The sequence below is a fragment of the Anguilla rostrata genome, chromosome 5 (assembly GCF_018555375.3).
Source record: "Anguilla rostrata isolate EN2019 chromosome 5, ASM1855537v3, whole genome shotgun sequence".
NCBI lineage: Eukaryota > Metazoa > Chordata > Actinopteri > Anguilliformes > Anguillidae > Anguilla > Anguilla rostrata.
Genome location: NC_057937.1, coordinates 57,138,844 through 57,154,086, shown reverse-complemented (window position 1 = coordinate 57,154,086; position 15,243 = coordinate 57,138,844). Strand labels below are relative to the sequence as shown.

The 15,243-nt window shown below is 48.9% G+C and overlaps 1 protein-coding gene across 1 annotated transcript in view; it reads right to left on the bottom strand.

Moving 5' to 3' along the window:
• Positions 1-3,648: 3,648 nt before the first annotated feature.
• The window catches only part of dok4 (docking protein 4), a 29,910-nt gene continuing 18,315 nt past the window's right edge, over positions 3,649-15,243 (bottom strand). The window contains exons 2-7 of the mRNA XM_064337321.1: positions 14,641-14,748; positions 14,261-14,375; positions 13,666-13,785; positions 13,062-13,251; positions 9,457-9,595; positions 3,649-5,936 (exon numbers count right to left, since the gene is read on the bottom strand). Coding sequence (XP_064193391.1) covers positions 5,403-5,936; positions 9,457-9,595; positions 13,062-13,251; positions 13,666-13,785; positions 14,261-14,375; positions 14,641-14,748 — 1,206 coding nt within the window. The 3' untranslated portion in view covers positions 3,649-5,402. The remainder of the gene's footprint in view (positions 5,937-9,456; positions 9,596-13,061; positions 13,252-13,665; positions 13,786-14,260; positions 14,376-14,640; positions 14,749-15,243) is intronic.

The window sequence follows — 15,243 nt, the reverse complement described above, 5'->3', positions numbered from 1 at the left end:
AGCGTTCAATTGATGACGTAGTGTAGAGATGTTAAAACTGGTGAGACTTTAAAAACAGCGTCATCAACACACGCAGACAGGCAGTGCTGAACAGCAACCTTTGTCCAAACCATCAAAAATCACCATGGGGGAGGGGGTGGGTGGAGGAGCCCCCAATGAAAGCCCTGTCGCAGACCTGCATACCGAACTGAGCTTGAGAACGTGCATAGAAAAAGAAACTACGCCCAATGCTTTTTTTTTCTTATTTCAACCTAAGGTCAATTTTACAATCAAGATCAAAGAGAAACGAACAAGTTCACACGGAAGTATCACCGCGCCGCGACGCTGCGCGTCAACAAAGCCGCAGCAGCAGCGGGATAAATAATTTCTCACTGAATGCGCTGTCACTTCCTGGTGTTACACGTTCAGGCTTCCCACCGGAAACAAAAACGTTTACTGGTCCCTTTATTCGAGTAAAGCAGACCCGCGCAGTCACGTTCGCGCACCTCTGTCATTACCGTCGCTAACCAATCTCTAACCTCTCGCTCCGTCCAGAAATAGTCAAAAGGAGTATCAAAAAAACCTCAAAGAGAATGAGCTACTGTTTGCATTTCCTCTCTGACCGCACGGAGACACTAGGAGAGGGACTATGAGCAACAACAACACACGCACAAAAAAAAGAAATATTGTCTTAAGGCAGAAATTCAAGTTTGAGGCGAGAGAGAAAAGACAACCCATCGGGTGAGTCACTAACGGCGAGGTTTCCAGAGGAACGTCCGGGGGGGCGGGGGGGACAGCTGCGGAATATCATCAGGCTGCCCGTGGGGGCGTCGTCTAACGATCCACTATGGGACGGTTTCCGGGCATTCTGCCATTCTGCACAGAACAATTCTCTGGCGGGACGCACAAGAAGCCCCTTTCCCCAAAATGACCACAGTCAATGATGCTGTGCTCATATCGGAGCCCCCCCCCCCTACAACCGCCCACCCCCAAAGGCCTGCTTGACACACTCAGCAGCATACATTTCTGGATAAACAAAAACAAAAAAAAAACAAAAAAAAAACAAAGAATTCATCTGGCATTGCTTCCCCGCCATTACACAAAGTGTGCAGTTTTTCATAGCAAACAAAAATGACAGAAAGCTAATCTCCCCCTCCCAAGTCTCACACGCACACACAAACACACACACACACACACACACACACTCCGTGTGAAATAAATATATGTATCCACAAGGGCCCAGTGGGCACCAACAATTTAACAATATAACAGATTATATAGCTGTACATGACACTAAAGGAAGAGATAGGTTCAACAAAAGCTTAGCCCTTCTTAATGTTAACTTGGAATAAATTATACATACATGTGTGGTCTTTATTAGGTTCCAGCATTATATAACTAGCCTTAGACATTAAGGTGTTCCACTCCAGCATCCATCACTAAACACATCCTAAACCTGCTCACAGCTACACAAGGAGAAGCCTGCCGTCCCAGTTTAGCAATGTAACCCCTTATGTGCTTATGGACTTATGTGCTCAAAGATATCCGCTCCTCCCTTTTTATGTGCAATAGCATCAAACGTTGACATGTTGACAGGAACTGTCACTCAAAAACGCAGGAAGTGAGAGTGATGAGAAACGATGCTGTGAAAAACGATGAAATGAGACTCGAGTCATTCAGTCATAACCCTCCCACAAGTCATTCAGTAATAACCCTCCCACAAGTCATTCAGTAATAACCCTCCCACAAGTCATTCAGTAATAACCCTCTCACAAGTCATTCAGTAATACTCTCCCACAAGTCATTCAGTAATACCCCTCCCACAAGTCATTCAGTAATAACCCTCTCACAAGTCATTCAGTAATAACCCTCCCACTAGTCATTCAGTAATAACCCTCCCACAAGTCATTCAGTAATAACCCTCCCACTAGTCATTCAGTAATAACCCTCCCACAAGTCATTCAGTAATAACCCTCCCACAAGTCATTCAGTAATAACCCTCCACACAAGTCTCATCACAGTAATAACCCTCCCACAAGTCATTCAGTAATAACCCTCTCACAAGTCATTCAGTAATACTCTCCCACAAGTCATTCAGTAATACCCTCCCACAAGTCATTCAGTAATAACCCTCTCACAAGTCATTCAGTAATAACCCTCCCACAAGTCATTCAGTAATAACCCTCCCACAAGTCATTCAGTAATAACCCTCTCACAAGTCATTCAGTAATAACCCTCCCACAAGTCATTCAGTAATAACCCTCCCACAAGTCATTCAGTAATAACCCTCCCACAAGTCATTCAGTAATAACCCTCCCACAAGTCATTCAGTAATAACCCTCTCACAAGTCATTCAGTAATAACCCTCCCACAAGTCATTCAGTAATAACCCTCCCACAAGTCATTCAGTAATAACCCTCCCACAAGTCATTCAGTAATAACCCTCCCACAAGTCATTCAGTAATACCCCTCCAACAAGTCATTCAGTAATAACCCTCCCACAAGTCATTCAGTAATAACCCTCTCACAAGTCATTCAGTAATACCCCTCCCACAAGTCATTCAGTAATACCCCTCCCACAAGTCATTCAGTAATAACCCTCTCACAAGTCATTCTGTAATAACCCTCCCACAAGTCATTCAGTAATAACCCTCCCACAAGTCATTCAGTAATAACCCTCCCACAAGTCATTCAGTAATAACCCTCCCACAAGTCATTCAGTAATAACCCTCCCACAAGTCATTCAGTAATAACCCTCCCACAAGTCATTCAGTAATAACCACCCCACAAGTCATTCAGTAATAACCCTCCCACAAGTCATTCAGTAATAACCCTCCCACTAGTCATTCAGTAATAACCCTCCCACAAGTCATTCAGTAATAACCCTCCCACTAGTCATTCAGTAATAACCCTCCCACAAGTCATTCAGTAATAACCCTCCCACAAGTCATTCAGTAATAACCCTCCCACAAGTCATTCAGTAATAACCCTCCCACAAGTCATTCAGTAATAACCCTCCCACAAGTCATTCAGTAATAACCCTCCCACAAGTCATTCAGTAATCCACTCCCACAAGTCATTCAGTAATAACCCTCCCACAAGTCATTCAGTAATACCCTCCCACAAGTCATTCAGTAATAACCCTCTCACAAGTCATTCAGTAATAACCCTCCCACAAGTCATTCAGTAATAACCCTCTCACAAGTCATTCAGTAATAACCCTCCCACAAGTCATTCAGTAATAACCCTCCCACAAGTCATTCAGTAATAACCCTCTCACAAGTCATTCAGTAATATCCTCCCACAAGTCATTCAGTAATATCCTCCCACAAGTCATTCAGTAATAACCCTCCCACAAGTCATTCAGTAACAACCCTCCCACAAGTCACTCAGTAATAACCCTCCCACAAGTCATTCAGTAATAACCCTCCCACAAGTCATTCAGTAATAACCCTCCCACAAGTCATTCAGTAATAACCCTCTCACTAGTCATTCAGTAATAACCCTCCCACTAGTCATTCAGTAATAACCCTCCCACAAGTCATTCAGTAATAACCCTCCCACAAGTCATTCAGTAATAACCCTCTCACTAGTCATTCAGTAATAACCCTGACACAAGTCATTCAGTAATAACCCTCCCACAAGTCATTCAGTAATAACCCTCCCACAAGTCATTCAGTAATACCCCTCCCACAAGTCATTCAGTAATAACCCTCCCACAAGTCATTCAGTAATAACCCTCCCACCCTCTATTTGCTCCTTGTGTAGACAACACTAAACCACAATATACAAACTTGTGATACATGACAAATCGTTTTAAAACTCCAGGCAATCCAGTCAGGTGACAGCAAGGTAGGACTAACGAGCAGAACAGGTCGGGCGCGACGCTGACGGTCGGGAGTTGGGGCCCCTGGGGGCTGGGGCAAGATCGCTCTCCGAGCCGCAGCCTCAGCCAGAGTGGAACACCTTCTCTAGCCCTAAAGAAAGTATTTGGTGTGAAGGCCGACCTGGACGGGCGGGACAGGAATGAAGAGGGGAGGGTTCGGCTGCCCTAACTCGCGACCTTCGGGGGGGGGATTCGCTCCGCGCACATCGCTGGCGCTCAGAAAACAACCTTTCGGATAGAAGAACTATTTTCTCCTGAGTTGCCTGAAACAGATCGGTTTAAAATCATCACTCTAAGTGCAAAAAAGTTACTTCGAGGCTGCTCGGATCCGTAACCAGGGTTACTCATCAGAACAAAAGCATCATGGGGCAAAATAACGAAACAAAACAACCACAAATAACAATTATAATAATAATCATCATCGTCATCTTAACCATCATCATCATCATCATCGCATTACTATCAGCAAAGGAAATGTATGAACATTTAGGAACACAACGTCCTAAATTACACTGTGTTTCGTTCAGATGTGGGGTTTTTTTCCCAAAAAAGGAGGACACACAAAACAACGTCTGAAGTTGCACCCGTTCTCATCTGTCTCTTCTGGTCCTGGTGTTTCATTCCAAGTCTCACAGCCAATAGGGCCGAGGATTCAATCTTCCCGAAAAAAAAGAGGCGGAGTCAAGAAACCACACCCACCTCTTCCGCCGGCGAACTTTTACCATCGCTAAATGAAGCGGAGCTTCTGATTGGATGGATGACAAACAAAGAAGTCAGCTCCCTGGAAAGTCATGCCTGTAGTCCGACCAATGGCGTCTCTCCGCTCCAAACGCTGGACGAAAATCAGGGCCCATCGTTGTGATGTAGCCGAGCACAGTTTGAGGTGGGGACCGAGTTCGTCCGAGTCGCCCTGTCGGCTACAGAAAATAAGAGAGGGATGGAAGAGAAATAAAAAAAACGACAAAGCCGTTCTCCTTTCCTGTGAAAGACTGCTGAAGCTCTGCCGTCCTCAGTCGTGGAGACTCGGTCAGTGGGATTGTGGGTAATTGTGCATTTCTTTTAAAAGGAGAGACAAAACCCTCTTAGCTTACAGACCTTTTGTGTGTCACACTTAGGTTCTACGGATTCAAGCGAGCTACATTGTAATCATGCTGCAGAACTGTGTGGGCAGTCGGTCTGTCCAAGGTCGGTAAAAATGACGGTTTTGTTGAGCGTGGAAGAACTGCAATGGGGTGTGACTCCGTCTCCAGACCGCTGACAGGCACCCCACTCACACACGGAGGTCAGGGGTGTAGAAGTCTGTCAGGGGGGGTGGCCCTGTGACCCCCTAAAGAGACCACGATGATCAAAGTGAACCCAATCAGGGGGAAAATTGAACCACGGTAGGCCTCGGTAGATAACCTTCCTCCTTTCCCACGCACGCACGCACACACATTTGTCACAACGTTCCTCTCTGACGGGGGCATGCACGAGAGAGCTTCACACAGACAAGGGTCACGAATAAACGAAAAAGCGTCTGGCTACGCGGCCAACGCGACTACACCAGGCGGGGCTCCAGTGCTGGTCTCGGGAGGACCGCCGCAGCTTTGGGACTTCCTGTAAGCTCCTCGCTGGGGGCTGCTGGGTGTTGGAGTCCTGTCCCCGGGGGAAGGCTAGGTGATGTGGCGGCCGCATGGCCCGGCTCCTCCCGTCTTTGTGAAGGGGGCGATCCCTCAGACCCTGCCCCCCACTGGGTGGCGCCCTTCCACCCCCTGACTGGCCCAAGGGGGTGTGCTGGGGTGGTGTGGGGTATGGTGCGGTAGGGAGGGCGGGGGCTAGAGGGGGCGGAGTGGGGTGACCGGGTGCGGAAATGAAGTCCAGGGCTCCAGTGGAGATGCGAGGGCGAGACACGAGGCGGTAAGGAAGTGGCTCCACAGCGCCCCTCACTGGCTGGGGTAGGAAGTGGTGGGAAGGTAGTGTCCGGGGGGATGTCGACCGTGACGGAGGGGCACCGAGCTGTGGCGCTCCGTGGAGAGGCGCGTGGCGAGCAGGTCTGTGTCGGGGTCGGACTGCGAGCCGCCGAACAGGTCACCTGAGAGAGAGCGAGAGAGAGAGACAGACGAGACGTTTAAAACCTGGGTCCCAGCCTACAGGGCGGATCTGACTGGAACAGCTCCACCACACCTCAACCAATCCTCAAACCTTACGCCCCAGCCAGATCTCTCTGTTCCGCAACCTTCAGGTAAATGAATCTCCCCGCCACCCCCCACCCCCATCCCTCATTTCTCCCAATCAAAATTCCGGCCTGTTCTGGCCCCCCACAGTGGTGAAGGAAGTTCCCAGAGTGCTCAGGGCAGCAGAATCTTTGGCCCTGTTCTGATGCAGACTAAAGACCCCCTTCTTCAGACTGAGTCTCAGTTCCCCTCCCCATCCCCTCATAGCACTCCCTCCTTTTCACACTCATTCAGTTTATGATACTTTTATGGTCTTAGATTATATTTTTATGGCTTTATGTTTCTCTTCTTATGACTTGTTATGGATGTAATCTGCATATACTCAGAATTTGTATTTTGATTGTGGGTTTACGTTTGGCAGTTCTTAAGTGATATTGCACTAATGTCTGTTCTGGTAATGCAGCTAGCCAGGTTTGGCACTTTAATAATATAGTAATATTAATCAGGGGAACTCCTGTTTCTGTTATACGTGTCCCTGGTTATGGTTATACACTTTGTTGTACGTCGCTCTGGATAAGAGCGTCTGCCAAATGCCTGTAATGTAATGTAATGTAATGTTATATTGTAACGCTGGATAAGAGCATCTGCTAAATTTAATGTAATAACAAGATGTAAGATGTTGGGCAATAGGGCTGTGTGTTAAGATGCTGGGTGTGATAGGGCTGTGAGTTAAGATGCTGTGTGTGGTAGGGCTGTGAGTTAAGATGCTGTGTGTGGTAGGGCTGTGAGTTTAGATGCTGTGTGTGGTAGGGCTGTGAGTTTAGATGCTGTGTGGTAGGGCTGTGAGTTTAGATGCTGTGTGTGGTAGGGCTGTGAGTTTAGATGCTGTGTGATAGGACTGTGAGTTAAGATGCTGGGTGTGACAGGGCTGTGAGTTAAGATGCTGTGTGTGGTAGGGCTGTGAGTTAAGATGCTGTGTGTGGTAGGGCTGTGAGTTAAGATGCTGTGTGATAGGGCTGTGAGTTAAGATGCTGTGTGTGGTAGGGCTGTGAGTTAAGATGCTGTGTGTGGTAGGGCTGTGAGTTAAGATGCTGTGTGATAGGGCTGTGTGTTAAGATGCTGTGTGTGGTAGGGCTGTGAGTTAAGATGCTGTGTGGTAGGGCTGTGAGTTAAGATGCTGTGTGTGGTAGGGCTGTGAGTTAAGATGCTGTGTGTGGTAGGGCTGTGAGTTAAGATGCTGTGTGGTAGGGCTGTGAGTTAAGATGCTGTGTGTGGTAGGGCTGTGAGTTAAGATGCTGTGTGTGGTAGGGCTGTGAGTTAAGATGCTGTGTGTGGTAGGGCTGTGAGTTAAGATGCTGTGTGTGGTAGGGCTGAGTTTAGATGCTGTGTGTGGTAGGGCTGTGAGTTTAGATGCTGTGTGTGGTAGGGCTGTGAGTTAAGATGCTGTGTGTGGTAGGGCTGTGAGTTAAGATGCTGTGTGTGGTAGGGCTGTGAGTTGAGATGCTGTGTGTGATAAGGCTGTGAGTTTAGATGTTATTTAAGATGCTGTGTGACAGGGCTGTGAGTTTAGATGCTGTGTGGTAGGGCTGTGAGTTAAGATGCTGTGTGGTAGGGCTGTGATTTAAGATGCTGTGTGGTAGGGCTGTGAGTTTAGATGCTGTGTGTGGTAGGGCTGTGAGTTTAGATGCTGTGTGTGGTAGCGCTGTGTGTTAAGATGCTGTGTGTGATAACGGGTTGATGTATTTAAGATGCTGTGTGACAGGGCTGTGTTAAGATGCTGTGTGTGTAGGGCTGTGATTTAAGATGCTGTGTGTGGTAGGGCTGTGAGTTGAGATGCTGTGTGTGATAAGGCTGTGAGTTTAGATGTTATTTAAGATGCTGTGTGGTAGGGCTGTGATTTAAGATGCTGTGTGCGGTAGGGCTGTGAGTTAAGATGGTGTGTGTGGTAGGGCTGTGAGTTTAGATGCTGTGTGTGATAGGGCTGTGAGTTAAGATGCTGTGTGTGATAAGGGCTGTGAGTTTAGATGATTAGTGCTGTGTGAAGGGCTGTGAGTTTAGATGCTGTGTGGTAGGGCTGTGATTTAAGATGCTGTGTGTGGTAGGGCTGTGAGTTAAGATGCTGTGTGACAGGGCTGTGAGTTAAGATGCTGTGTGGTAGGGCTGTGAGTTAAGATGCTGTGTGACAGGGCTGTGAGTTAAGATGCTGTGTGTGCAGGGCTGTGAGTTAAGATGCTGTGTGGTAGGGCTGTGAGTTAAGATGCTGTGTGTGGTAGGGCTGCGTGTTAAGATGCTGTGTGTGGTAGGGCTGTGAGTTAAGATGCTGTGTGTGTGATAGGGCTGTAGTTAGAGCTGTGTGGTAGGCTGTGAGTTAAGATGCTGTGTGTGGTAGGGCTGTGAGTTAAGATGCTGTGTGGTAGGGCTGTGATTAGATGCTGTGTGGTAGGGTGTGTTAGATGCTGTGTGGTAGGGCTGTGAAGGTGTAAGACTGTGTGTCGGCTGTGAGTTTAAGATGCTGTGTAGGGCTGTAGTTAAGATGCTGTGTGTGATAGGGCTGTGATTTAAGATGCTGTGTGGTAGGGCTGTGTGTTAAGATGCTGTGTGTGGTAGAGCTGCATGTTAAGATGCTGTGTGTGATAGGGCTGTGAGTTAAGATGCTGTGTGTGGTAGAGCTGCATGTTAAGATGCTGTGTGTGGTAGGGCTGTGAGTTTAGATGCTGTGTGATAGGGCTGTGAGTTAAGATGCTGTGTGTGGTAGGGCTGTGGTTAGATGCTGTGTGTGATAGGGCTGTGAGTTAGATGCTGTGTGTGTAGGCTGTGAGTTAGATGTCTGTGTGTGGTAGGGCTGCGTGTTAAGATGCTGTGTGTGGTAGGGCTGTGAGTTAAGATGCTGTGTGTGGTAGGGCTGGCGTACCGTTGGATTGTCAGTGCTGTGCTGAGTGCCTGTGATGTGGTGTTCCTGAAGGATCTGGTGGGAGGATGGCTGTGTGGTGGTGAGGTACGACGCTGGTGTGTCGAAGAAGTGCGGTGATGATGGGTGGTTACTTATAGTGCTGATCATCGTGTTATCTGCTCCGTGATGACCAGTCTGTGTGTGTGTGTGTGTGCGTGTTTGTGTGTGGATCTCTATGTGCGTGTGTGCTTGTGCTTGTGTGTCATGGGTGTGTTCTGTGTTGTGTCTGCCATGCGCAGGTGTGTGGTGTGTGTTGTGTGTTGTGTGTGCGATGTGCGTGTGTGATGGGAGGTGTTCTGTATGTGTGTGAGTGTGGAGTGTTGTGTGTGTGGTGTGTGGTGTGTGTGTGGGATCTGTAGTGTGGATCTGTATGTGCGGGTGTGTGGGGTTGTGTGTGTTTTTGTGTGGATCTGTATATGTGTGTGTGTGTGTGTGTGTTTTTGTGTGGATCTGTATGTGTGTGTGTGTGTGTGTGTGCATGTTCTCACCCTGCTGTTCTTCTCCAGCTCCAGCAGGGCTCTCTTGTGCTGCTCAGCGATGGCCAGTGTGGCAGAGTGCACCCTCTGATAGATCTGCTCTCCTTCCCGAGTCTGGAAGGTGTAGAGACCCTCTCCACTGTCACACATCCTGTAACAGACATACACACTGTTACACACACGCATACACACACACACACACACACACCCACATCCTTTAAGAGAGACATACATACTGTAACCACACACACACACATCCTGTAACAGACATACACACTGTTACACACACACACACACACATCCTTTAACAGAACATACATATTTACCACACACACAGACTCCTGTAACAGACATACACACTGTTACACACACACACACACACACACACACACACACATCCTGTAACAGGCATATACACTGTTACACACATGCATACACACACACACACACACACACATCCTTTAACAGAGACATACATACCGTTACCACACACACACACATCCTGTAACAGACATACACACATTGTTACACACACACACACACACACACATCCTGTAACAGGCATATACACTGTTACACACATGCATACACACACACACACACACACAAATCCTGTAACACATGCATGAACACGCACATGCTCACACACACACAGTTACCACACACACACATCCTGTAAGATGTTTGTACTCACAGTTAAACATACACAGACTGTTATTGGTAGGCATTAATGTTCTGTTGACAGATTACTGTTAATACTGCCGAGTAAAAGAGATAAATATCTGTCAACAGCCATGAGAAGTGCCACATGAATCCACATTAATATTAATCATTACGACTGAGATGACATAGACAGATGACTTAATTGAGATGACATAGCTGAAAGATGCTCGCAGATAGAATCACAAGCCATCAAACGCATTTAACAAAACCGCACGGCTGACAAGCTTGACGTTTCCTGCAGCCCTGCGGAGCGCTTCGGCAGTGTCCCGTGACTGTAAACCGCGACCAAGACACTGCAAGCGCAACGCCAAAGGCTGTAATTCGGTTCTGTTCCAACCCGGTAATACACCAGCGCAGCCACCAGAGGGCAGCATATTCCACCTTTTGACCATCCCGGGCTGGCATATCGCTGCTGTTTGAGGTATAAGTGGAGTGAGTCATAGTTTGAGGATGAATCCACAGGAGCAGATAAGAACTTGACCCTTTGACGAGCAGGTTTTAAAAAAATACATATATGTTTTTTTCAAAATTCCAAGTCTGTGTTCTAGAACGCCCCATTGATTCCAATTACCCGGAGTGACTGTTACATCAGCATTAGAATTAGAACGTTCGGTTAATCACACCGTTCCGATCTCACACCCTGAAGGGCTATATCCGTGTAATCGTGTAATCTGGCGAGCTGATCTCTCCTGGAAGGCAGGACACACACAAGATCACACGCCGCACGGCACACTTGAGTGCGTCCCAGAGGGATTACTTACGCACACACACACACACACACACACACACACACACTCTCTGAGGGCTGCAGTACCAGCACCGGGAAAATGCATTACACCCCCACACACAGGTAATGCACCTCTGGAACTGATAAACACTGGAAGCATTGAGTTTCTCAATCAGCCTCCACACTCAGTGTCTCTGCTCTGTCCTCTCTTTCAGTTGTGGGAGGGGGGGGGGGGCTACAATCCAGTCCTTCCTTTTAGCAGCACAGCAGCCCTCCCCCTCCCTCTCTTCTCTCTTTCCTTCTCTCTCTCTCTCTCTCTCATTCTCTCCTTCTCTTTCTCTCTGTCCCCTCTCTCCCCCCCTCTCTATTTCTCTCTCCTCTACCTCCTCTCTTTCTCTTCTCTCCCTCTTCCTCTCTCTCTCCCTCTCTGTCCCCTCTCTCCCCTCTCTCTCTCCGCCATCCTCTCTCCCTCTTCCTCTCTCTCCCCCCCCTCTCTCCCTCTTCCTCTCTCTCCTCCCTCTCTCTCTGAGGTCTACGCAGGTGTCTGGCGTGGTATAGGAGAACACTGAAGGGTATTGCAGGAGCAGGAGGGGGAAAAGTGTGGACACAGACACTGGGGAGCCTCCTCCACGGCTGGGTCCAGCCACTGCAGAGAGTGTGGAGGGGGTCCGCTCTAGACTCCGCAGGCAGCCAGAGGTCATACAGGCTCTATGTCAAGGTGCTCAGCAGAGACAGGCTGGGCAACAGGGCTGACACCCCCTGGAGGGCAGGCCTGGAGGGGGGGGGGGGGGGGCAGATGTGTGGCCTGCAAGGACTGACCTGTACTAACCGCCCTTGCCTGGGGCTGTTTTTACAGGTCAGTATGCTGGGGATCTGCAGGTGGAGAGTACTCCATGGGCTTCTGCCAATCACTGCTTCTGTCTCCCCTGTGAACCCCACAGTGGACAGGGGCTGCCCTCTCTGTGGTGTCTGAGAGACAATATTCCACTGTTTTAAAGACTGAGTCAGGCTTGGGCCTTTTTTAAGCTTGGTTAGCTCGTTGGTGGCTGCTCTTTGGGGTAGCATTCACAATCCAGGGGTTTATTTTCGGCGTTCGCTGTAGCAAGAAAGTTAGAAAAGTCGGCTGCATTGTTAATTTTCTTGCGGGGGCCAGGCTACGATAGCAGTGAAGTGGCTCAGCAGGCAGAAGGAAGCAGAGACTGGGTTAACAATCAACACCATTGAGACGCACAAATCTCTAGTCAGATAAAGACCTTCTATTGACTTTGAGTACTATAACAGGACGCAGGACCTTGGGGTTTTTCAGGAGAGCTGGTGCCACGGTGGGGCTGTGTGTGTGTGTGTGTGTGTGTGTGTGTGTGTGTGTGTGTGTGTGTGTGTGTGTGTGTGGGTGCGTGTGTGTGTGTGTGTGTGTGTGTGTGTGTGTGTGTGTGTGTGTGTGTGTGTGTGTGTGTGTGTGTGTGTGCGTGTGATTGTGTGTGTGTGTGTGTGTGTGTGTGAGTGTGTGTGTGTGTGTGTGTGTGTAGTCTGGAGGGAGGAGAATTAGTATTTAACAGCACACACAGATGACAGTGTGATGAATGGCCATATGTTAGCTTTCTAAGGGTTTGTGTTGCTTTTCATCTCTTCCTGTTTGTTGTGTATTGTTTGGTTGCTCATTATGATGCAGAGTTTTCTTTATTGATGTTGCTTTTGCAGTTGCCAACAGGCAGTAAAAGTACTGGACAATAAAGTTTTGTTAAAACTCAAAACTCCCCTCTCTCTTTCCCCGATCCATCCCTTCCTTACTTTCTCTCCCTTTTTTCTTCTCCTCCCTTCTTTCCTTCCCCTCTTTCTTTCCCCATTCTCCCTTTACTCTCTCTCCCCATTTCCCTCCCTCTCCCCTCTCCTCTCCCTCTCCTCCTCTTCCTCCTCTCCCTTTTCCTCCCCCCTCTCCCCTCCCCTCTCCCCTCTCTCCCTCTTCCCTCTCCTCTCCCTCCCTCTCCCCCTCTCCCTCCCTCCTCTCCCCCTCTCCCCCTCCCTCTCTCCCCCTCTCCCCCTCTCTCCCTCCCCACCCTCCCCCTCTCTCCCCTCCTCCCCCCTCCTCTCTCCCCCTCTCTCTCCCCCCTCCCCCTCCCTCACCTCCCCCTCTCTCCCTCCCCACTCCCTCCCCCCCCCTCTCTCTCACCTGCCGGCCTCGAAGGTGAAGCGGGTGGCGTCGCGGCCGTACCGCCTCAGGGAGCAGAGGGGCCAGGTGACCAGCTTGGTGCGGGGGTTGTGGATGTCCCACAGGTAGATGTTCTCGTGGGTGATCTGCATCATGCACTCCCCGTAGATGTCCAGGTTGGGACAGGGCAGCAGGAACACGTTGAAGCGCTCTGCAGGGGGAGAACGAGGAACAGGACACAGCACTCAGAGCTGTTCATATCCCAGAGACAGGTGCATCTCACAAACTACGGGAGCAAATCACACAGGCCTCACAGACACATGTAATGATGTCACGCAGCTGTCCCTCAGTTCTCATTTCACAAAGCAGGAGCTGATCGGACAGCACGTGCTAGACACTATCCAGTCTGTAGATAATCAGAGCACTGGGTACAATTTAGTCAGGAAAATGGTGAGTGTTGTTGGGCTGAACGGCTTGTTCTCATCATTACGTTATGTTGTATCTCAGACTGAGGTATTAGTGCCAGAAAACAAGGTCAAACTGACACACACACACATGCACGTGCACGTGCGCGCACACACACACACACACACACATGCACGCACAAGCACGCGCACACACGCACCTGTGTGCTCACACTGCACCCCCGCTGCCAGCAGGTCCGGCTCCCCCAGGCTGATGTCATTGAGGCGGGTCCCCAGGCACTCGATTGACAGGGTCTTGAACCACTCCTCTGCCTCCAGCTCTGTGAGGAAGCAGGAAGTAAGTGAGAAACAGAGGCTCCTCCCACTGTATGACATCAGTGTGTTTGTGCTTCCCCGTGTTGGACCAAGTATTACTGACCTGAAGCACCACACACCAAAAACCAAAAAACAGGTAAATCTCAACAAGTATTTTAGTCTTACATTTACATTTAAAATCGTATTTCTACTACTTTGGTATATAACAAAAATTTTATCAATGAGGTGAGTCAGTTGGACTTATTTCAAGATTTACTAAAAGGGTGAGAAAAATTAAATTGCCAAGCAAATAGTAACTTAAAACAAGCTAATATCTTCAACTTGAGAGAAAAAAATTGGAACTGAAATAAAAATTTAAGTCTCATTACAAGACTGAAATGCTTGTTAATACAGACTTTTATGCAGTGCACACAAACTCACCTGCTCTTGCATGTACAGAAAGGTGGCGCTGTTACTGAGAGGAGCAGGCTGGGGGCGTACCTGAGTCACAGGTGAAGGTGCGAGACGTGTCATCGGTGAACACGATGGCCACCGCCTGCCTCTTGGTGTCCCGGGGGAGCCTGGTCACGTTCTTTACGTTACTGATCTCCGTCACCTGGGGGTGGGGACAGCCAGGCCATGAGAGTGTGTGTGTGTGTGTGTGTGTGTGCGGTGAGTGTGTGAGAGAGTGTGAATGTATGTGTGTGTGTGTGTGTGTGAGTATGTGTACATGTATGTGAGTGTGTGTATACCTGCATGCGTGTGCATGTGTGTGTTTGCAATGGCTGTATCTCATATTTCCTCTCCTGTTTCTCTGACACAAGTGCAGATGTGAACCCGTCGCCCCCGCTCTGCCCCCCCCCCCCCCCAGTGCAGCGTACCTTGGGGCAGGCCCGGATGTAGGCCGACTTCTCGTCAGGGTACTTCTCCAGCCTGCGCGGCCCCTTGCTGGAGGACTTCTTAAACACCAGCCAGCAGCGCCGGTAAATCTGCAGCACAGGGACAGAGCAGCCGTTAGCCCCTCAACACGCTAATAATGTACTGAACACGCGGCTACTCCCTCAACACGCTAATAACATACTGAACACGCGGCTACTCCCTCAACACGCTAATAACATACTGAACACGCGGCTACTCCCTCAACACGTTAATAACATACTGAACACTCAGCGACTCCCTCAACACGTTAATAACGTACTGAACACTCAGCTAATCCCTCAACACGTTAATAACGTACTGAACACTCAGCTAATCCCTCAACACGCTAACAACATACTGAGCTTCTCCCTCAACACGCTAACAATATACTGAACACTCAGCTAATCCCTCAACACGCTAACAACGTACTGAACACGCAGCTACTGCCTCAACACGTTAACAACGTACTGAACACGCAGCTACTGCCTCAACATGTTAACAACGTACTGAACATGCGGGTGCTCCCTCAACACGCTAACAACGTACTGAACACTCAGCTAATCCCT